This window comes from Pseudonaja textilis, chromosome 2, assembly GCF_049901715.1.
Source record: "Pseudonaja textilis isolate UNSWEBS1 chromosome 2, rPseTex1.2, whole genome shotgun sequence".
Taxonomy (NCBI): domain Eukaryota; kingdom Metazoa; phylum Chordata; class Lepidosauria; order Squamata; family Elapidae; genus Pseudonaja; species Pseudonaja textilis.
The window spans coordinates 86,640,518-86,663,502 of record NC_141991.1 but is presented as its reverse complement, the minus strand read 5'-3'; the positions used below and the strand labels follow the sequence as shown (position 1 = coordinate 86,663,502).

The window sequence follows — 22,985 nt, the reverse complement described above, 5'->3', positions numbered from 1 at the left end:
CTAAATGAATCTCTCACATACACGTTGCCATAAATGATCAGGGTGACATTTATTGATCTAATAGTAGGAACCTGAATGGTGGCCAGTTAGGTAACTTTATCCCTCTCCCTTTTAATGGATCCATCCACCTTTATGTCTCCTATCACCATGAGACCATCTCAAATTGCATGTTACAGTCCAGCAGTTTATGGAATGCATTAGTCCTGGGTAAAAATAAAACCAATCCAGATGTATCATCCTGACGTCAACAATCTTTGGAATTTGGACACAAACTACTGTATAAACAGAAAGATGAAAGGAAATTATAATGACCATCTGTTTTCACTTTTGTCTGTCGCTCTCTGTCTGTATGTATCACACATAAAAGAATGAGTAACATGCACAGGCTCAGAAGGCAATAGATTAGATTTAGATGGTATCTTTGCTGAAGTGACAAGAAACAAAAATGGCTACATCATATGGTAAAATGGTTGGGCCTTCAACTTTCATTCCAGTCTTCCTACTCACTTTCTAATTGGCAGGAAAGGATATCAGTGATTATTTATCTGCTGCCTTTTGGTTTTTAAGAAGCAATTGATGGGTCTTTGAGCTGTGTATCTTGGAAAATAGTTAAATCTGTCCATAGGTTGAACTTTATTTATATATAAAAAACAACTTGAGCATGTCCATATAAAGAACTTATTAAAGACCCTATTTCAAAGTAGCAGCTTTTGAGGAATTGAAATGCCTTGGAGTTCGTTTTATGATGGTTGCATTACTTGGAACCTACATTTCCCCTTTTGAATGTAAGTATTTATAGATCAGTGGTTTAAAAGAAAATTAGGTCAGATATGTAGTTTGAATACGTGTCAGGTTATGTGTTTCTTCATCTGATTTCATCTATAGTGTAAAAAAATAAAAGCTGAGCAATATACACCATCAATTGGTTTCTTGGTCTCTTTTATTTGTCACAAATGAACACAAATAATAATAATGCAATATTATATTAAAAATAAAAAATAAAAACGGGTAAAAAAAAACAGGTTCACACATTATATTAAATTACAGTTGTGCTAAGTATGGCTTGTTAGAGAAAAAAAAGCTTTGTGCTCAGTGCTTGTCTGACTCAAACCAAGAGATGAGATAGTGAGATCCAATCGAATCCAATCTTTTATTTGCTCACATCTAATCAATATAATCTAATTAATCTAAGTGGGGATGTGGTAGCTCAGTGGCTAAGACCCTGAACTTGTCAATCAGAAAGGTTGGCAGTTCAGCAGTTTGAATCCCTAGCAGTGCGTACCGGAGTGAGCTCCTGTTTCTTGTCCCAGCTTCTGCCAACCTAGCAGTTTGAAAGCATGTAAAAATGCAAGTAGAAAAATTGGGACCACTTTGGTGGGAAGGTAACAACATTCTGTGCACCTTTGGCATTCAGTCATGCCAGCCACATGACCACGGAGATGTTTTCAGACAGCATTGGATCTTTGGCTTTGTAACAGAGATGAGCACCACCCCCTAGAGCTGGAAACGACTAGCATGTATGTGCGAGTGGAACCTTCACCTAATCAATCTAAAACTATACCTTTCTAAGCTATTAGATACATCCTGAGAGATTCTAGGGTATAGTTACCTTGAACCTCTTTCCGCTACTTCCAGCTCAGGGTTGTGCAGTCTCGTTATCTGAGTCTCCTTTTGCTATGCTAAGAATGAAGCATGATTCATAGATTATAGCAATTGCTATGTCAGATCCAAACAAATCACATTTCAGAACAATACTTCTGTGAACCAGTGTATATCAAAGAAGAGATGATATTTTCTATCTCTACCCAAGCAATTACTCAACACTTACATAAGATTATTAACATTAGATTATTTATATAACTTAGAGCATTGAAATAGAGAAGAGGAAAAAGATATCCTATCAATATTAATTACAATTTAGAATATCAATATGACAAAACATTGAAATTGTGTTTTTTTTTTCATTCAAAACTGAGTGTAACATTAAAAACATACTGAGACTCATATTAATGTATTATGTAATGGGTCTTAAGCTAATTGTTTGATACTAAAATCTCCACTGTATCATTACTTTTCCATATATACACATACATACTGTCAAGCTATAGAAAAATCAGGAGATCCAGACAGTTCAAATGAGTATAAAGATTTATTACAAGCTTAAGCTGACAACAAGGACCTTAACGACTAACGGACAAGAGAAATTAGCAGGAGATAAGAGTAAAAGGAAGGCAAGGTGTGCTGGACCTAGTCTCTTGTGGGCACCAAGGGGCTTAGGACTAATGACAGATAATTCATCTGATGGAGTTGCATGCTGTTATGAAAAATGTTTTCAAATCAGTTTGTTTTCTTCTGAAACATGGCAAGATGATGATTCCTGGACTTCGATGGGAAGCAGAGGATTTTCGTGGCAGTCTAGAATGAGTCAGATAATATGGAAGGTTCACATTTGTTTTCTGACAGACGCTGTTAAGGATAGGTGAAAAACGAAACTGGCATTTTGAATTGAAAGAGACTGGAATAATGGTTTTTGCTAATTATATTGCCTGCTTCTGAAGAATGGAGTGAGAAGGGACAGACATTTAAGGGCCCTGCTCAGCAAAAGAAGCGAGAGGCCTTATGCACTAGGAGCAGGCTTGTCACATTTTGAAGTAACCCTGTGAACTTCCAGGACTCTGAGCTTGTTTTCTTGCAGATGTTTCATTACTCAAATTAGGTAACATCCTCAGTGGTAGTCCTGATGATGTTAGTTAATTTGAGTAACAAAACATCTGCAAGAAAACAAGCTCAGAGTCCTTCATCAGGACTACCACTGATGATGTGACGTAGTTTGAGTAATGAAACTTCTCCAAAAAAGTAGCCAAACTCAAGGATCCCTTATTTCATCCCTGAGCTACAAATATTCTCTTTTATTGATACTTCCAGGACTGATGCGAGAGTAAAACTGGTTTCCCACCTTATTCCAACATCTTCCTCATTGCAACATGCTGGCACTGAACAGAATGCCCCTATAGATAAATTCATGGTCCACAATTTATTTAATTGTGGCCCTGAAAAGTATTGTGTTTGTGGTACAAATACTAGGACTGCACTCTTTAATAGGATAATCGCTATTCTGGGAAAGAGTATTAAGTAATATATCTGGCAATATGTAAACTCTCCCAAAACAAAACACTAAGAAAGACCGGCATATGAAAAGTAAAGTTATAGCCTTCTGTGACTCTTTTAAACAGCTTCTTACATAGGCCAGCCTTGCTCTTAGATGAAGTGCGTGTACTGTCCCCAAGGGCAGATCCTGAGAGAAAGTGTTGGTGGATGATGCTATATGGCCTTAACAAAACTAACCCTCAATTCCCTCTCCTATTCTCCTCGCTCTTCTTATTATTAGTGTTGAAGAAAAGCTTGAGTTGATTTCTGTATGTGTATTGGGAATACGCCATTTTGTCTTTTCTCACAGTTAGCAAAATGTCAGCACCTAACTTGTGCTGCAAAATTCATTGGTACTATGTTAAAGACACATCAAGTTATGCACAATAATGTTCGAGCTGACTAAACTGAAATGTAAGGGAGAGGGACTATCCCAGTTTACATCTTAAAGCAGCCTCTGAAGCACGATGCTTCTTTGGATGGAAAGGTAGTTCTCAAAAGAAAAAGGGGAAAGGAAAAACTAATCATAGTGGGTACAAACACAAGGTCAATGGATTGTCTGTAATGTGGCAGTTGCTTTAAATTGCTTTTAACACTTTTTTAAAAAAGGAAAAGCTATGTTCACACAATACACTGAGCCAAAATGTTAGTAGGTGAACCCAGACAAAAGTTGGTGCCCTAAGGATTAACATATTTTAAAATCCTGTGCTAGCATTATCAAAGCATCAAATACTTTTAATTTTATGAAATTTGATTCTTAAGAATATACATATTGTTTCCTTCATTGGAAGCTTTGGAAATTTCTTTCAAGCAGAAAAACGGATTGTTTTAACTTTCAGTGGGTATCTGCTCATTAATAATATCACTTATCACATATAATGCTCTCAAATCTGCAGCAATGTAATGTATCTGCAATGCAATTTATGTCTAAGAGAAAACGCTATTCATGCTTACTAGAAATAAGCCTCCTCATTTTCTGTGGAGTTTTCTCCTGGGACAATTGATGACCCTGCCATACAAATTCTTAAGATACTCTAGTCTTTTTGTTGGTTGCTGCAAGAGATAATCCTCTAGAAGTGGCTAATAAATCAAAAGGAGTTGCTGTTGAAAGATGTTTCTGCCCTCTCTGCAAAGCTGTTGAATAATGTGTCCAGACAGAGCAGGTTAATTGTCTATGATATCCACTTCCATTATTTTTTGTATTACTTTTCAGACTTTGAAGAGAAATCCATCAATTCTTATGTCCTTGTTTATCAGAAATTACAGACAAACTTAAATAGTTAGGAGAATCCATTGGGAAATCAGTTGACTATTTTTTTTTTCCTATGGGTATTTTATTTTTTAAACACATTTCCAGAGTGGTAGGAATATTAACTGATTTCAATCATCACTCAAAGCCATAAATCAAAGTTTACAAACCTCAATATGGATTTGCACATGTTAAACAAAACAAAAAAAAACATTAAAATGTGACTTAGCATTAGGAACACAGTCATGATCTTTATATAGGTGGTTGACATAATTTGACTCTGGGCATTGGTCCCATAAAATAAAGTTTTTTGTGACTAACAACCATCTCCAGATTAGAGACAGAAGCTGGAATGAAAGCAGATCCTACGAATGTAATCTAGGGAATAGAATTTTGGATGTATTGGATGAAGATTAGTTCAGATTCCCATGGAGCAGAGTGATTAATTTTGGACCAGTCACATTTTCACAGTCTAGTCCACATGTGTCAAACTCGACTGCATCATGTGATCATCGTGACTTTTTTTTGCCTTTGTGCATCTGGGGTGGGCGTGGCCTGCACATCCAGCCTGTGGGCTACCACTTTTGATAGGCCCGCCCTTAGCCTATTTAACAGACTGTGATTGGGAGAACAAATGAGGGAAATGGTTTCTTTAAGGAACTCAAGGTTTAGAATCAGAGGTGGTATTCAGCAGGTTTTGACCAGTTCTGGAGAACCAGTAGTGGAAATTTTGAGTAGTTCAGAGAACCGGCAAATACCACCTCTGACTGGTCCCGCCTCCATCTATTCTCTACCTCCCGAGTCCCAGCTGATTGGCTGGCTCTTCTTTTGTTGCCCTGCACAGGAGAAGCGAGCTGGAAAGCAGGTTAGTGGGGTGGGGGAGGGAATGGGGATTTTGCAGTATCCTTCCCCTGCCGTGCCCACCAAGCCACGCCCACCAAGCCATGCCCACAGAACCAATAGTAAGAAAAATTTTAATCCCACCACTGTTTAGAAGAATGCAGAATAATAGAGTTGGAAGGGACCTTGGAGGTCTTCTAGTCCAACCCCCTGCTCAGGCACGAAATCCTATTCTATTTGAGATAAATGGTTTTCAAATCTCTTCTTAAGAACCTCCAGTGTCTGGAGGCAAGTTGTTCCCTTGGTTATTTGTTCTAACTGTCAGGAAATTTCTCCTTAATTCTAGGTTGCTTCTCTCCTTGATTAGTTTCCATCCATTGCTTCAGGTGTTTTGGACAATAGTTAACTCCCTCTTCTTTGTGGCAACCCTTAAATATTGGAACACTATCGTGTCACTCCGAGTCCTTCTTTTCATTACTATAACTTTCATAGAGAAGAAGCAAGATACTAATGGAAGAAATAAACATGTTACGAGCTACTGGTATATCCTATTCTCCAACTACCGCAATCCCATTACATGGGTTTAAAATATTTTTTTTAATCTTGAACAAATCTAATGCAAGCTATTTTGTTATTAGCGACTTGCAATGTAAAGCTATCAGAACGAGGCTGCCAAATCCATTTGATAGCTAGAGGGCAGCAAGGGGATACAAAAACCTTTATCTGATGTCATCTCAGTTTATTTATTTATAAGTTTTATAGGACTGCCCACCTTATATAAAATAACCAAAGGCAGCCCCATGAACAGCACAGTGCAGTAATCTACCCAAGAAGTGATCAGGGCATGGGTACCTGTGAACAAGTTCTCCTGTTCAAGGAATGGGCACAATTTATTTATTTATTTTATTTTACTTGTTTATTTTGTCAAGCATATGTTAGATAACAGATAAAAGTATAAACATGATTATTAATACATGAAATGGATACAAATAAAAGGGAACATTTGGACAGGTATGGTAGGCAGACTGGTGAGCTTATGCATGTCTAGGGCTGGGATTCTACCAGTTCGCACCTATTCTCTAGAACTGGTTGTTAACATTCTAAGCAGTTTGGAGAACTGGTTGTTAGAAGAAATTATTGGCCTAATCCTGTAAGGAAGACAGGAAGGAAACATTCTGGTGTTGCTTACAGAAACTGCCTCTCCATTAACTCTTATTATATTCTTGGCAGGACTAGACTTCCTGTCTTAGGAAGTTCTCTGGAGTTTTTTCCCCCTCCTTTGCTGTTACTTTGCTTGTGTGGAGTGACCATTCAAAGTTACAGTGGCACTGAAAAAAGTGATTTATGACCGTTTTTCACACTTACGACTGTTGCAGCATCCCCACAGTCATGAGAGGCCAGGCGACGAGATGCGTGCCTCTATGTGAGTGATGTTGAGCTGGCCACGCCCAGCCAATAACATGACCACCAAGCCATGCCCACCAACTAAGCCATGCCCACAGAACCGGTTGTTAAAAAATTTGAATCCCACCTCTGTGCACGTCCCCTACAGACCTCTTAGGAATGGAGTGAGGTCAACAGTAGACAGTCTAAGATTAAAGTTTTGGGGGGTTGGGGAAGAAACCGCAGAATCACAATTGGTACATAAGATGAAACAGTGCAAAGCTCCTCTAGTTTTTACTGCCACCTGCTTCTTGAGAAGAAGCCACAAATCCAGAGGAGTGTTACTCCATTGAAAGTCCACAATGACATCAGATCTGGGGGAGGGGGGATCAAAATCTCAAATCCACTCTATCTGGCTAAGGTAAGTCAGAGCTGGTTCCTACCCAGTCTGTTTCTCACAGCCTTCAAATGCTGGCTAAGTCCTTGAATGGTATTGCCTAACCAACCAAGGAAATAAATATAAAACTAAGCATTATCTGTTTACTAATAATACTGCACTCTGTGCCACTGAATAATTTTGCCCTTGTAAACCTATTATAATGAAATAAGGGAGGAGGAAGAGGAGGGAGGTGGAGGAGGATGCTTGTGTTAATTCTTAGTGATCATGTAGATAGATTTTCTCTAAGGCAGGGGTCTTCAAACTTGACAGCTTGAAGACTTGTGGGCTTCAACTCCCAGAATTCCTCCTCCAGTCATGTTAGCTCAGGAAATCTGGGAGTTGAAGCTCACAAGTCTTCAAGCTGCTCTAAGGTATTCTGTTCCCAACTTGGTCCTTCCAACAGAATACCCATTGCCTCTGTAACTGGAGTTCATTTAACCTGCTCTTCTTCTTTTCCTTTCCACCTTTCCAAGAATTACAGACTTCTCAAGAGAGCTGGGATTTTGCATAAAGTTTCCAAAATATGATTATTTGAATCTGAACATTTGTACCTCAAGTGAGAATTCTGGATTAATTTCTGGTCCATTTGTTTGTTTTCATGGGTACCTGTGGTATCCACAGGATTCTTCTCTGGCACCAATGTTCAAAATCATTAATACAATGGGAGGAAAAAGTAGCTTGGTTTATTCTGTTATGATTTCCTCAGCAAGAGCTATGTTTAATGATGGCGGAGGGGGTACTAAATGAATGGCTCAAGCTTGTGAAGAGGTGTCATTTATTGACTTGTATTTGTGTACTTAATGGTTGGGATGTAATTTTGTTTCAACCAATTACTTGTAGGTAAATTTAGGTACTTCACAAGTGGGTACCAACAAATTAATGTACACACAATGTCACAATGCAGAAAGTTAAAGAAAGTCATTGCAATGTTAGGAATATTTATCAAAGGCTGTTCCCTCTCCCCACATCATTGTGTATATATGGGTAAATGCACACAACAGAACTCACATGTTAAATATGCATGGCGAAGGATTCCAGTGTGCTGGTTTTCAAGAACCTCTTGCTGTGTGTTAAAACTTTGCCTGCTCATATACATTCAAATGGCATTTTTGCCTAATCCCTCCCATGTGTCAGAAAAGCCACAATGTTTATTGCTAAGCTTCTTTGTGTTTGTAGCACTGCGTGGCAACCAGCTCATCCTGAAGCAAGTTCCTGCCAACACCAAGAGAACCTTTTTCACCGTTTCATGACAAACTGTTTTATCAGCAACAGGAAATGATGTTATTGCCTTCCGCACAATGGGGGAAACTCCTAGTTGTTTCCATGGGGATATAGGCAACTGTGTAATTACACTTATACACACATTGTTTTGTCGATAAATTGGGGAAATAATAAATAATCATTATTAAAAGTGGTTGGATCACAATCAGAAAGATTTAACATAAAGAGGCTTTACATAAATGCTAGATGATGCAATACATTTTATTAATCAAGAGTGTTCTAATATAAGAAACAAAGCGAGCGCTTACAATTACATGTAAGCTATATACTGTTTCTGTTTGAAAGGTTAAAAGCATTGAGAGCCAAGCGGGGGGGGGGGGGACTGCTGAAAATAATCTTGGCTTCCTTATCTGTGATAAATCACCAAACACAAATAGCTGCAAAATCTTTTGAAAATAACTGTTTTGCCTTATGCCTCCAGAACACAACTTGCAACCAGCTGGAACGGGTTCAGTCAAGGCTATTACACTGTGTCCCAAACTATACTTCTGTGCCCATCATACAGTACTGATTTAGATCAAAAACTTGGATGACTGCCAAGTAAGAAATGAATTGTTTTGCGAAATGATAAAACAATTTTTCCACCCTTTGCTGAATGAAATCCCTTTGGAAATTCCATTAAGCAAATGGTTGTGAGCTTTCTTTAATCAGACAAATCATGGCGGATGCCAAGGTTGTATTTTTCCATTGACTGCACTCAGTTTAAAGGTAGAATCACTTTGCATGGCCCGTACCACAAACAGAAGACACTGTTACATAAGAAGCACAAGGGAGGGAGTGGAGTGATGAAAGGAGCAATACAAAGAACAGAACTCATTCCTGCTCTTTTTAAAACTTATTTGCTTAAACTCCACTTTGCAAACTAATATTTCAAAGCAGCTTGCATTAAAAAGACTTGATGCATATAGTAACAAAACAGAAAGGTCAGAGCAACTATGAAATCTTCTGGGAGGAAAACGTTTTCAAACAACAAAGCAAGGCAGAGGGCTTCCCAGAGATGAAATTCTGTAAGGGTGGTTCCGCATCTAAGAAAACTCTGGCCTTAACGCCCAGAGGCCAGGCCTTTGCTAAGGAAGGACTACAGAACCCAATCTAGTTGAATTGTATGCATTCTGAATAATGATCAAGGCATCTTCCAATACTCTGAATTCACAAATTGCACTAAGCATTATTGTGGGGTTGGTTTTGGTTTAATATACTATATAAACCTAGTCCTAAACCATACTTGTATTTTAATGTCATGTACTGTATATATCAGTAATATAAGGACTTTGTCAATTAAACATAGCTAAATCACCCACAGCTTATAACACATTTTAGGAATGTTAACACGGTGAATGAAAATAATTGTTATTATCGTCCTTTTTTATGGTTATGATCATAAAGATATCCTTAATCATATTTTTCTGATACAAATTTTCTGATATATAACATTGAAATGTCAACTAACCACATGGACTGACTACACACAACACAATTGACTTAAATGTTGGTTAGTTTAAAGCCCAGTGTATTAAACCTCTATCTTCTGAATAGAATACCTGATGTTCTCTTTCAATACAATTTATTTTCACAATCAGAGAGCGTCACTGAAAGAGACTTAGATCAAGTTCATTCAATTTATGGCTAGGAATTTGGAATTCTGAAATTCCTAAATCTATAATGTTAGGGACTTTTGTTTATTTTTATTTACACTTCTTCTTGGCTTTGTATGTATGTTGGGTGCATTCGCAGATGAGGAAATAACACCTAATGTTAACTTTTTTACTCCATATGGTTCAAGATATTTATAGACAAAGTTTTCTACAGGGAAAAAAAATCAGATGAATACAGGAATATAGTGGATATCATGACACACACACACACACACCCCGCAATGTAAAAGTATAGTTTTAAACCAATGCTGATATTTCTCCTTAGATATCAGGGCATTAATCTGAAATCTTGTCATCTAATCCAGCAATGGAGGGTCCTTATAGACCATGTCTGAACTTTTCGGTCACCCTGCTTTGTTCAAAGAAGTTTCAAAGGGTTCTATTAGCATTTTCCATTTGTAACCCTCTAATATTTTCCTGTCTTTTTCATTATTTTTTTTGCTGAGTAGCATCCATGAAAGAAGAAAAGTTGTGAAATTTCTACTGATTAACTGCCAGTACTCGATTTACACATCATGCTAAATTGGAGTTTATTTTAATAATAATTCACTGAATTAATCAGAATAGGTGGGCTTACAACATACAAAGCCAAAAATTATTTAATCATCTTATACCTTGGTTTCAACATTGCACAACACTATTTGCTTGGATTTCTAAACCAAGGAAACTGTGGAGTTATGTTTATGTAATTTCTGTAAAAATAATATTACGTAAAAGCACCTGCTAACTGGAATTAACCAGGTTTTCCAAATGTCCAGTATGTAGTGAAGTGGTTCAGAAGCTTCAGTTTATGACTGGGTTCAAACAACTTGCTAAATCACAAACAGATCACAAAATGTTATATGATTAGTCTTCTGTAAACACATTCGGTATGATTTTAAATCATGATTTGTGACAGCATCTTATGGGAACCTAGACCTCTGAAGTTTAAAAATAAACCATTGTTAAATAAACCAGTTTAACGTGCCATGTGAATGAAGTGTTGGAGAGAAGAAATATTAACACCGGCCCACAAAACTTCTCTGAGATCAATCATGCAACATTAAAGTCTCTTTCAGTTCATCTATAAAATGAGAACAATGTTAACCAACTTATTTTCAATGACTGAGATTAAGAAGAAATTGGTCAACCAGATAATCTTCCACTCATATGCATCCCCATTCTTCTCTCCCTGAGGCATATCCACAGAAAAGGGTCATCACAGAAGGCACCATTCAGTCACCAATGGGACTGCAATAGCCGCACATTTTAAGATGAATGTCAATGTCAGCTGAAAATGATTCTCAATTCTTAGGAAGAAAAAAAAAAATCTGACACGATTTTCCTCAAAATAAAAGTTGCTTCAAGCATGGTTTATGAAAAGTACATTTAATGAATTGTTTTGCCCATGTCTATATCTCAGAGGCCTTTGCCCCCTTTTTTCTTCTTTTTCAGAGAACTGTAACTTCCCTAGAAGGAGAGGGGGAAGGAAGTTGTTTTAATATGGCTCAGTCTTTAAAAGAATTCAACATGGAAATTGTGTGCTGAATTTTGGAACTTTCCTAATAATATGTCTCTGGTAGTAAGCAAGAGTTTATTAGAAATGATAACCATCAAGCCAGGGATATACACGTACTGCTGAACTCTACCTCCAATCCTTACTTAGATATCTGAAAGACGATAGAAGCTGTGGTTGAAGGAATGGAATGTTTTTCATCAAATAGTCATAGATATTTTCATATGATTAATGTTGGCCATGCTAATTATGTAGGTCATCTCAATAGTGGCATTGGATCTCTTTTCCTCCTTCTTATCTGGATGATCCACACCGTCAGATCTGACAACACTAATAATCTGCTGCCTTAGAAAAACTAATTTTGTGTGTGTGTGTGTGTGTGTGTGTGTGTTTTCCTTTGCTGAATGTAAGAACCCATTTCTCATCTTCTCTGAAGAGGAATACAGGGCAGTTTTTTTAGGAATGAGATTTCCAGAGTTCGGTCATGATTGTGGGAAGGGCTACTTGACAAGAGTCCATCAGTCAGTAAGCTAGAAATATTTGCTTTCTGATCTTGTCATTAGTAAGAAAGAAAGGGGGAAAACATTTAAAGGATTTAATAGAAATGTCATAATTTATTTGGCTGGTATAAAAGGCATTACAAAACCTGTCTTCTTTTATAAGAAGAAAATATATTATTTCACATCATAAATAAATCCAGCAAGCATACAACCACTAGCAACCAAAAAAGCCTCACAACACTCCTTTGTGCTTTCCATGTCAGTGCTTTGGAAACAGTTTTAAGATGTTTTTGTAGGATTACAGTACCAAAAAAACCCCACCTGAGGTATTTTGTTTCTTTCTTTTTTTAAAAAAAAGACAAGAAAATGAAAATTCAGACTTGAAGACGAAACACTCATTGCAATTACACCATAAAAATAAATAAATACAAAGAACTTCTTGTACAAGGGGCCAGCATATCCAGAGACAGCGAATTCTGTTGGATTTGCTACTGGAACAGCGAGGGAGGGAAAGACAGTAATGGGAATTTTTCAGGAGTAGAAAGCAAAGTCCTTTGTGCTTTGTCCCCCTTTATGGGCATCCAAACATTGGTCAAAAATGCCTCTCTGTCAAGATCATCTATCAGAAAGAACCTCGCTTTCTGGAGTCAGAAATATTGATCTGCTGGTGATTCTGTATTGCTTGTAACAATGTAGATGTAACAAGAGGAGACCCATATAAACGAATAGATCTCCTCCTAAAGTTATTGCACTTTTCAGGTAACAACAAGATGTCAAGTCTTTGCACAGAGTCAGCTGGCACCTGCCTTTCAACAGCTTGGAGATGTGGTGATGGGGCTCTGAAGATAGTTTAGTGCATTGGAAGAAGGATGAACAGGGATGGAAACGGGGAAGTTGAAGACAGTTGTAGTGGATGTTCCTCTGTCCAGTGCAGACATAGCTGGGCTTCCAGCCTCTGCTGAGCAATTTGGAGCAAGGACCTGGGATTCAAACTGCAACAGCTGGCCCATGAAGCTAAAGTTAGGGGAGATGATGCTTCTTCTCTGTTTCACAAACTCAAAGGCTTCGTCGAGTTTGACTCGGTTGGTCCTCATAAGATAAGCAAGACAAATGGTTGCAGAGCGGGAGATTCCAGCTTGGCAGTGGACAAACACTCGTCCGCCATCATTTTTGATGGAGTCTGAAACAATGAAGAAAACATAAAGCTTAGTACATCTTTTTCCGAGATGCTTCGCCCCGAAGGGAGAATCTTTCCTAGCATCTTAATATTCAGCGAGGAAGGGAGATTGAGGCACAAAGGAAGACAGCAATGATAGGTTGGACGATGCACTGTCTGAACATGCAGGTAATTTATTCTAATTGGCCACTTAATTTTTTTTGCTGAAAAAGCTACTTTGAAAATGCTGTCAGCGTGAGAAGGGATCAGATTACTAGCTGCTCTTTACAACACCCTCATCACTGAATTCAGTGACATCACGCATAAAGCTCTAGATGTTCTTCGCATATACAGAACTATTGTCCAAAGAAACTCAAAGCATCAGCATAACCGTAGATATATTTTAAATGTTGCTGTCTTATTAATCCTCCCTTGCTATCTACCAAAGAAGGCTCCTTAAAACACTGGCACACGGGGTATTATACATTTGGAATCCAAATGGCACAGCTGCAGAAAGAAAAAGCATTTACCTATGAAGTCAATAGCTTCATTAAACCAGCAACTGATGTCAGCTTTGTGGCTGTCCTCTACAGGGATGCTTTTGTACTGATAGTGTCCTTCAAAATGGTTAGGGCAGTTTGCAGAGACATTGATCAAGGCGGTGATCCCCAAAGTATCCAGCATGTCTTTTCTGGAAGCATGATAGGCACTGCCTAAATACAGGAAAGGCAGGATTTCCACTGGACCACCCTGAAACAGAAAAGAACAGGATCTGTTAAGCCCCAGTTAAAAATTGCCACTATTCCAGAATGATTGTTCTCACAACTACCAACTACCATGCCCTTATCAAATACAAAATTGAAACGTTTACATGGGCCAATTAACTACCCCCGCCCCCCAACTCTCTCTCTCTCTCACACACACACACCCCTCTGTGGCCACCCAACCTCCTTTGAAGAACGTCAACTGACCTGATCATAGAGAGGGGTTCCACAGGAGCTGCAGTTGGAATCGGCACTGCCAGGGGTAACGGTGGTACTGAGAGGCAGTGTGAGGCCTTTAGGGACAGAGGGCTTGGTGCACAGTTCAGGGAAGGTGGAAGAGAAGGCCTCGTATCCTCCTGGAAGAAAAGAAAAAGAGAAAACCGGGTGGTTAATATATTTGGAGAAACACAGCAGGGGTTCCTGGGGCAGACTTCAGAAGACGGGAGGGGTGGTGGGGATGGTGGTAGGGATTAAATAGTCCCCCTCGAGTTGGGCGTCCCAAAAGGGAGCTGCTGTGAAGCCCTAGCTAATCAGCCCTTCATAGTTTCTGAAAACTATGGCTTTCTTTTTAACTCCAAAACTCCATCTCGGTCCCCACCACCCTAAACCCGAGGGCTGGGGGGGGGGGACCCAGAGAAGGCGACCTGACTCCGGGGCGAAAACTCACCCTTGAGGAAGCAGATGCGGGTGTCCCGGGCTTCCCTGCAAAGGGTGTTAAGAGCCAGCTGGAGGGTACTGTCCCGCTTGGGCGCTTCGAGATCGGCGCTGCGCTCATCCAGCAGCACCACGGCGTGGTAGAGGCGCTTGTGCAAACGGGCGCGGGCTTCCTCGTTGGGAAGGATGTGCTCCAAGCCCACGGCGCCCTTCGCCCTCCGCCTCACGATGGTGCTGAGGCGGACGTTGGAAGAGCCTCGGACGTGCGAGGAGTTGAAGGCGAAAAAGGAGCGGCAATCCAGCACCAGGCATTGCAAATCGCGGTCTTGGAGGAAGTCGCGCAACGTCTCGCAATCCAGGGCGCAGACTTGCATGTTGACCATCGCTCGAGTCAGGGCGGGCAGCGCGGGGAAGGGCAAAAAGACCCCCTTGTCCTTTCTTCTCCCCTCTCGGCGCCTTCAAAATAAAAATAAAAACAAAAAAACTTCCTCCGCTTGGCTGGGTTTCTGAGCAAGCAGCTTCGGGTTGCTTTATTCCTCCGTCCGGGTAATTTCTGTAATTTTCCCCTCCAAGGAACTGTATCTGAGCTGGGAGGTGAAGCTCTTTTTTTTCTTCTTCTTCTTTTTGTTTTAATCCGATCTTCGCTGGTTTGATTGGCGCGCTGGGAAAGTTGGTTGGCGCGTTTTGCGGCTCAAGAGCGTTGCCGTTCCGAGGGTTGCTGGCTTGTTTGCTCGCTCAGCCTGAACCGGCGAAGCTTTTATAGGAAGGGTGGAGGCGCTTCTTTCTTTTCTTTCCCCTTTTTAAAAAAAAACAATAAATGAATGGGGCTCGGTCACGTGACCTGCCCTTCGCAGAAGACGTCACCGCAGACACTCCCAGCTCCGAAGCACTCACGTCATCGAAGGGCCTGAAGAGCCAAGTCACTTTGCCAGGGCCCATCCACAAAAGCCCTCCTCCCTCCCCCGGGAAGGAAACCGACTGATGCAAGCGCGGCTGAGTCCTCGCCCCTCCGCCGCCTGACCTTTCCGCCGGGTTTTTTTCTTTCTTTTTTTTTTAAAAAAAAAGAGGGCGCAGCGTGTACTGTACAACAACAAACGCGCACATCGAACCAAAAAGAAAAAAAGGCCTCTCTGCTTCCCTCTGCGGGTTGAAATTGCAGGAGGCGAACTCCGGAATCTCTCTTTAATACTGTAATGCGGGGACTAGAAGATTCTCCGGCAGTAGCGAAGGATCAGCCGGCGATGGGAAACGAGCTCAATACCTACATTTTATCTCTTTTATTGCAAGCCGTCGTGTAAAAGAGATGGGCGGCTATAGACAGACAATAAATAAATAAATACGTCTCCTTACAAGACCGATTCCCCTTCTCCGCATTCTTGTATCTTCCACCCTTCTTTCCTTCCTCTAATTTATTCTATTTTATAATTATTATTATATCATTATCAGGTAACGGGGTGGGAGTTGGTTTTTGATTTTTGTTTTGTTTTTTGTTTTCTCAAATTTTGTTCTATTGTACTTTACTAATTTATTTGTTCTTTTTGTTAGTTTTTATTGTTTTTATTTTTGTTTTAAATATGTTTTTTCATTGTGTAACCCGCCTCGAGTCGCCATAGGCGAATAGGCAGCAACATAAATTAAATAATTAAATAAGTAAATAACATGCCTGCCTACAGGAGGGTTAGATCCTTAAGACCAAGCCCTAACATTGGTTACCTAGTAACCCCCCCACCCCGTTACCTGATGATATAACTGTAAAATAGACCTAGTAACCGATGTTAGGGCGGTATTAATACAGATTCTGATTCTGCAAAATTTTAAGTTGTCAAGAAAGAAAAAGTGGAAAGGATAACAGGAAAGTAAAAGATAATCCTTGACTTACAAGCATAATTGAATCCAAAAGTTCTGTTGCAAAGTAAGACAGTTGCGAAGTGAGTTTTGTCCCAACTGATGATCCTTCTTACTACAATTAAATGAATCCCTGAAGTGTTAAGTGAATTGTTCAGTAATTGAGCAAATCTGAATTTCCCCCATCGACTTTGCTTGGTGAAAGCCAGCTGGGAAGCTTACAAATGACAATCACATGACCTCAGGACACTGCAAATATCATAAATATGGGCCAGTTGCCAAGCGCCTGAATTTTGATCAAGTGCGCATGGAGATGCTACAATGGTCAAAAGTCTGGAAACCGGTCATAAATCATGTTTTTCAGTGCTGCTGCAACCTTGAACAATCATTAAATGATTGATTATAAGTCTAGGGCTACCTGTAGTTACCTTCATAAAACTAGAACTTTTAACATTAATTACGGGCACTGTTCATTATGCCTTCTGGGTGCTCAGTCTAAACAATATAAAACTGCTGCACAATGTGGAGTTTTGTTCTCCTAAAGGCATACTAGAGTTCAAAGCTGATTGTTTTCTAAAAGCATCACAGGACATTCTGGCTTGGACCTGCGTATAAAAGTCACAGCTTGGTAACATCAGACGTTTGACTTGGTGCGGGTGCTTGTTGTTTTTAATGTGTTTAGTTGAATAAATTTAAAATGGTTTTGTATGCTGTTTTAACTTTTGATCAGAAGCTGCCCAGAGTTGGTTATAAGAGGAGCAGCTATATCAATACCTACATAAATAAAATAATAAGTGGATAGTAACTGGATTGCTGAAGGAGAAATTATTTTTCAGTTGAGAAATTATTAATAAATATGTTCATCTAGAAACTGAAATATACCATATTAAAGCATTATTCATTTTTAAAGTAGCAACCGATTTTTGAAATAACTCTTATAGATGTGTATTTTTTCGGTGAAAAAATCTCAAGGCACGTTTATGCTGTAATTAAATGGGAATATAGTTGCAGCCTATTGAAGTTAGGTTAGCTGTAATTAATTTACAATCTTATTTCACTGAGATTTAAGTACATCTAACTGTATTTTCAATGGAGAGATTATGATTTCTTGGTTCTCAAAAGACAGACTTAAGGAGCAAGATTCCTGGGCGTTATTCTTCCTTGGTTTATGTAGTACAAATGGGCTGCAATAAATAGATTTCATGTTGGCTAGACTATGTGGACTGGGGATAATGGGGATTGTAGACCGTTCAGAATTGAAGTCCAAATATTTAAAATTGCTGACGTTGAGAGACACCATATTAGAAGATTGGAATCTGCTAATAACCCTCTCCTGTAAAGTTATCCCTAGGCACAAGACCTAGCTTTCCTTGGGTAATGATTCCTCTGCGCATCCACTATCCTTTCTAGATTTCAAAAGACAGGTATCTCCCAATATCTCATAATCAACAAACCTGGGACAAACCCGTGCAGGTTTCCATGAAGTGATTCTGTAATCACATGTTGTATAATCCACTTCCCGCAATTCCATCATAGCAGTTCTTATGAGACAGAGGTGACAATGTATCAAGTCAACTTTCCATTTGAAAACCTGGTGCCCAGAAATCATTTTTTATTTATTTGATTACTTATATCCCACATTTATCATTTTTAAAAATAATTCAAGACAGCAAACATACCCAACACACCTTCATTCTGCTATTTTCCGCACAACAACACTCCTGTGAGGTGAATTGGGCTGAGAGAGAGTGATTGGCTTTCATGGCTAAGGTGGGACTTTAATTCACAGTTTCTTGATTTCTAGCCTGGTATCTTAACCATTAGATAAGGGGTCCAAAAGTTTATACAAATGGGAAAACAGACTGTCAATGATGTCCACAATACTTTAGCAAGGAAGGAAAGGAAAAGTTTTACTGAAGTTTCATATATACTACACCTGCGCTAAAAATAAATCAATCTAGTTCTCAAATGCTCTGACTGTCAACCCTAAAGCTGATCTGACAGAAGCCATTTTGATGGCTTCAGTGTTGCCACACTGGAGCCAAGGGATAGGGAGGCGGGACTTGAGATAGAGGGGATTTTGTAGCCAAAACAAAATACTTTCTCTTGAGAAACCAAGACATTCTCACACCTGGTTGAAGGAAGGCAGAGTGATGCTACCTGGTGATTAGACTATGTGACTGATTGTTTTGAGAAAGTAGAAAATCTTTTACTTTTAATTAGGTAAAAACCACAGGAGTTTTCAGAGTTGGTTTTCACCAGGTATGTGCCAATATGATATTTCCAATAAAGTATTCTGTCAGTCTCGGAATTTTGCTTGCTATGGGTTTATTACTTGGAACCCTTACACTGACATCCTAAAATCCCAGAAGTATGGAGCTGTTGAGAAATTAGTAACTTTCTCATGAAGAAGTATCTTAAGAGACTCATTTTAATGCCCTCATCTATTCTTAGGCTCCGTCTTGTTTCTGGCATCAGTGGCTGCTTGCCAGCCTTCCCTTAGGAAAGGGTCTCTCCACCTTGGCAACTTTTAAGATGTGTAGATTAATATCTAGACTTCCACAGACAACATACCATCTGGAGAATTCTGGGAGCTGAAGCCCACCAAGTCTTAAAAGCTGTGAAGCTTAAGAAAGGGACCTAGGGAATTAAATCATGAGGTAAAAAATGTCTCCCATGCTACACTTGGGTGCCCTAGGACTTTAGTTGTAATACTTAGACACGTGCAGCAAAATTATGGCTCTTTCATCCAAATTCAATGCGATGACAAAGGGTACCCGAGGCCCCTTTAATATTTTAGGCACTAAAATGCTTTTGTAGTTTTTCTACTTGAGCAGCTGTTCTGTATGCAGCTATTGATTAGAAGAGATTGTCTACCAGGCTTATAAAATATTTATGCATTTCAGAGCATAATGAATATATAGTAAACGTAGGCAGAATTTGCATGTTTGTTTGTGTTTACAGCCAAAACAAAAGCTAAGAGATATTGTATATTACTGCAATGATAAAGGATCTATGGACCATGCTGCCATTAAAAAAATATAAAAAATATAATGTATACTATTTGCAGTTTTTAAAAATATAGAGCACATCAAAAAGCATTTAAAATAATAAGCAAACCCAGAAAAGTTCCTGCTCGGAAAATTCCCTCATCTGGAGATCAAAGGGGAGAGTACGTTGGAAAACAGGTTTTAACCACTCCCACTGCAAGCATCATAGCACTAAAACCTTCCTTTGACTCCTAGTGACTTCATGGATATACCCACATAGTTTTCTTCACAACAATACGGAAGTGATTTGCCTTAGCCTTCTTGCAGGAGATAGATATGATTTCCTGGTCTATTCCAGAGCTTAGGGATTTATTTTCCTGTGGTCTCCTATCTTGTTCTAGTAGGAGCTAACATTTACCAGGTTTTTAAAAATTGAACTATAATTACTGTTAAAGTAACTATATAACATAGATTCAGAAAATAGTTACAGAAAAAAATTAAAAATCCACTAAATATAGTACTTGAGTAAAAATACATGTATTATTACGTGTATATATTTACATATCTAAAAAACTACTAGTAGTGAAAATTTTTGCTATTGAGATAAATGATACAATGCATCCAAATTTGATAGAATTGTGGTTCCTCCTCTGATATCTTATTATTTCAACTGTGCTGTGATTTACTTTTAAGGAAATTGAAGAGGACTTATTAATGAATATCTCAATTGATTAATTTAGAATTTTCCAATATTTAGCCATTATTATTTTAGCTGCTAAAATTAAGTATATAGTAAGTTCCTTATTTTTAGTTTGAGATTCAATCCTATAAATAAATGTAATAAGCCTAACTGAAGAAAAGTCAACTCTTTGCTTATTAATGGCACTTATTTTTACTAATTGGTATTTTAATCTTATATCATTATTCAACGTAGAGTAGTAAAGTAACAATTATCTCAATCTTTGATTTTTTTTCAAGCATACAGTATAAATGAAGAATAAAGTAAGATTATATGAAGGCAGTATTAAGAAGACAACGCATAAAGCAGTTGAGCATAATTTTAAAAAGATAATCAGAAATTGCAGGTAAACTTTATTCAAACATTAATAGTCTACTAGCCAAGCACAATAAAACTGCAGCTGTAAATGAAGCTGTAGTGACAGATGTTACATCTCTAGCATAAATAAAAGTCTTTTGAATGTATCTACATAAACACACACAAACACATGGGGAGGATGATTTCTCCCCTCCCCCAAAATTATGTTTTTGAACCAATTCTGAGACAATCTTGTCAACTTCTGGGATCAACAGTACTCCTACAGTATATCTGTGCCTATTAATTACAGGTAGTCCTCCACTTATAACCATTCATTTAGTGACTGTTCAAAGTTACCATGGCACTGGAAAAAGTGATATATGACTGTTTTTCATACTTACGACCGTTGCAACATTCCACTGGTCACATGATGAGAATTCAGATACTTGACAATGGCATGTATTTATGATGGTTACAATGTCCTAGGATTATGGTATTACCTGTTGCGACCTTCTGACAAGCGAAGTCAATGGAGAAGCTAGATTTACTTAACCATGTCACTAACTTAACAACTGCAGTGATTCATTTAACAACTGTGGCAAGGAAGGTTGTAGATTGGAGCATAATTAGCAATAGAAATGTTGGGCTCAGTTATTGTCATAAGTCGAGGACTACCTGTATGGAATATGTCATTTGGATTCAGTTAAGCATTTTTCAGTGAACCTATGTGACCCTCCATTTTCTACTGCTGTACTTGATAACCGTACTTGATAACATAAGTACACACACTTATTAACATTTCCAGCCTCTGATAGGAAACATCAAGATCCTTTGTTTTTACATAAGCTTAAAGGCTTTGGTTAGTGATTAACTGAGAGCAGTAGGTTCATCCTTCCTCTGAGACCTTTAAATAAGTAACTTATCCAGCCAATTAGATTAGGTCTTCACCTTTTATTTCATATTAACAACCCTGACTGCAGATTTGTTTTCTTCCACATTTTTCTAGAATGTTCCAGAGCATTCTCAATTTCACTAGTCTTTCTTCATTTATAATCCTCATACTCTATAAAAAGTAAATAAGAATAATCTATTTAAAAGTACTTTAAGTCCTACACTAAATGAAAACAAGACTTACATAGCTTCTTTCCAGACCTTATCTTATCAAAAACACTATAAATTTCCGATGAGTAATTTTAATTTTTAGTATTTATATTTTACTTTTGACCTTCCAACATACTTTAGTTACAAATATGTCTGTTGAATCATGATGACTAAAATGTATCTTTCGGTTTCTACAACGTATTTTCCTAGGTTGATTTTTCTCACATCAAAATTTAAAAACATGAGGTGAACTTAGTTCTATCATGTAAAGTAAGAATATTTTCTAACTGGCTGTGTAATTGTTTCCATTCAGAAACTTTAGTACCAAAAGGCTAGAAATGTAGCTGATCCAGATTGGTTTTTTTTTTAAAATAAACATGGGCAGGCAAACACAATTTGTGTCTGTTTAGTACACAAAGTAACACAATTAGTACAGATTGTGGAACCCCCCAAAAAAAAAAATCATAAGCTTTTATTACATTCCACCCCGTTTCAGCAAAATTATTAAGAAAAGAGGATCAGGCAATTTAGGGGACAAATAGAATCTCTCAACAATTGCTTTCTGAAATAAAATAATTAAATTCGGAGGAAATTCAGGCATTACACAAACATTTCTACAAAAAAAATTTACATATTGAATGAGCCCCAATTGCTGGATCACATCACATCATGCTATGAACAATAGTGCTGAAATCATAACAGATGGGAGCTATTACAAAGGGTTACTTTTGGAAGAGTTTACTGTGAATACATCCACAATATTGGACTTAATATTGGATTTTAAATGTAATCCCACCCCACCCTGACTCCAGCAAGGGTAGTCCAAAAGTTAAAAACTCAGCCTGAAATAGGGTCATTCTCTTATTCCCCCAAATCACAACATAGACATCCCTGGGCAGCCTCTTATTTTCAGCCCTGACTTATCAAGTTTTCATCATTTCATCCTCAGTTAGCCTAAAGTGATCCTTAGCTGTCTAGATGCTAGTAGCATTTTCCTCCTTACTGTGACATTGTCCAATGGGAAGACATGCTCAGTCTGTGGGGCTTTTTCATCATTACAGCGTAGGAATCAATTACTGCAGCAACTTCAATGCCGGCCCCTCACTGATTGTGCCTAAAAGGCTGGTGGGTGGCACTTTAGCTCAGTGGCAGGGAAAGATTTGTAACTTGTAACTGGCACTCTTCATTGATAAAATGCTAAAATGGTCCTGCGGTGTAAGGAGAAAATAAAACAAAAAAATTATTGAATATCTACACTGTTGAATAACTAGAGATTTGCCAACCTCCTTTCTTAAAAAAACTGGTTTTTAAATTCTATATCTCACTAGTACTTATTTTGGCATTGTAGTTTACTTCCATTTAGCTCCTTACTTGACATTTTAAATTGGATTGTTCATTTCTCCCATAAAAATGACAAAAAAGATGCAAGCGAAAAGCCAGATCATATGTA

At 38.4% G+C, this 22,985-nt stretch overlaps 1 protein-coding gene across 1 annotated transcript; it reads right to left on the bottom strand.

Annotated features, from left to right (window-relative positions):
• Positions 1-12,083: 12,083 nt before the first annotated feature.
• On the bottom strand, positions 12,084-17,109 carry DUSP1 (dual specificity phosphatase 1). Its single transcript, XM_026696380.2, has 4 exons — positions 14,577-17,109; positions 14,117-14,265; positions 13,676-13,895; positions 12,084-13,169 (listed from the first exon to the last, which is right to left on the bottom strand). The coding sequence occupies exons 1-4, from the start codon at positions 14,944-14,946 to the stop codon at positions 12,799-12,801; spliced, it is 1,110 nt and encodes a 369-aa protein (XP_026552165.2). The 5' UTR covers positions 14,947-17,109; the 3' UTR covers positions 12,084-12,798.
• Positions 17,110-22,985: the final 5,876 nt, after the last annotated feature.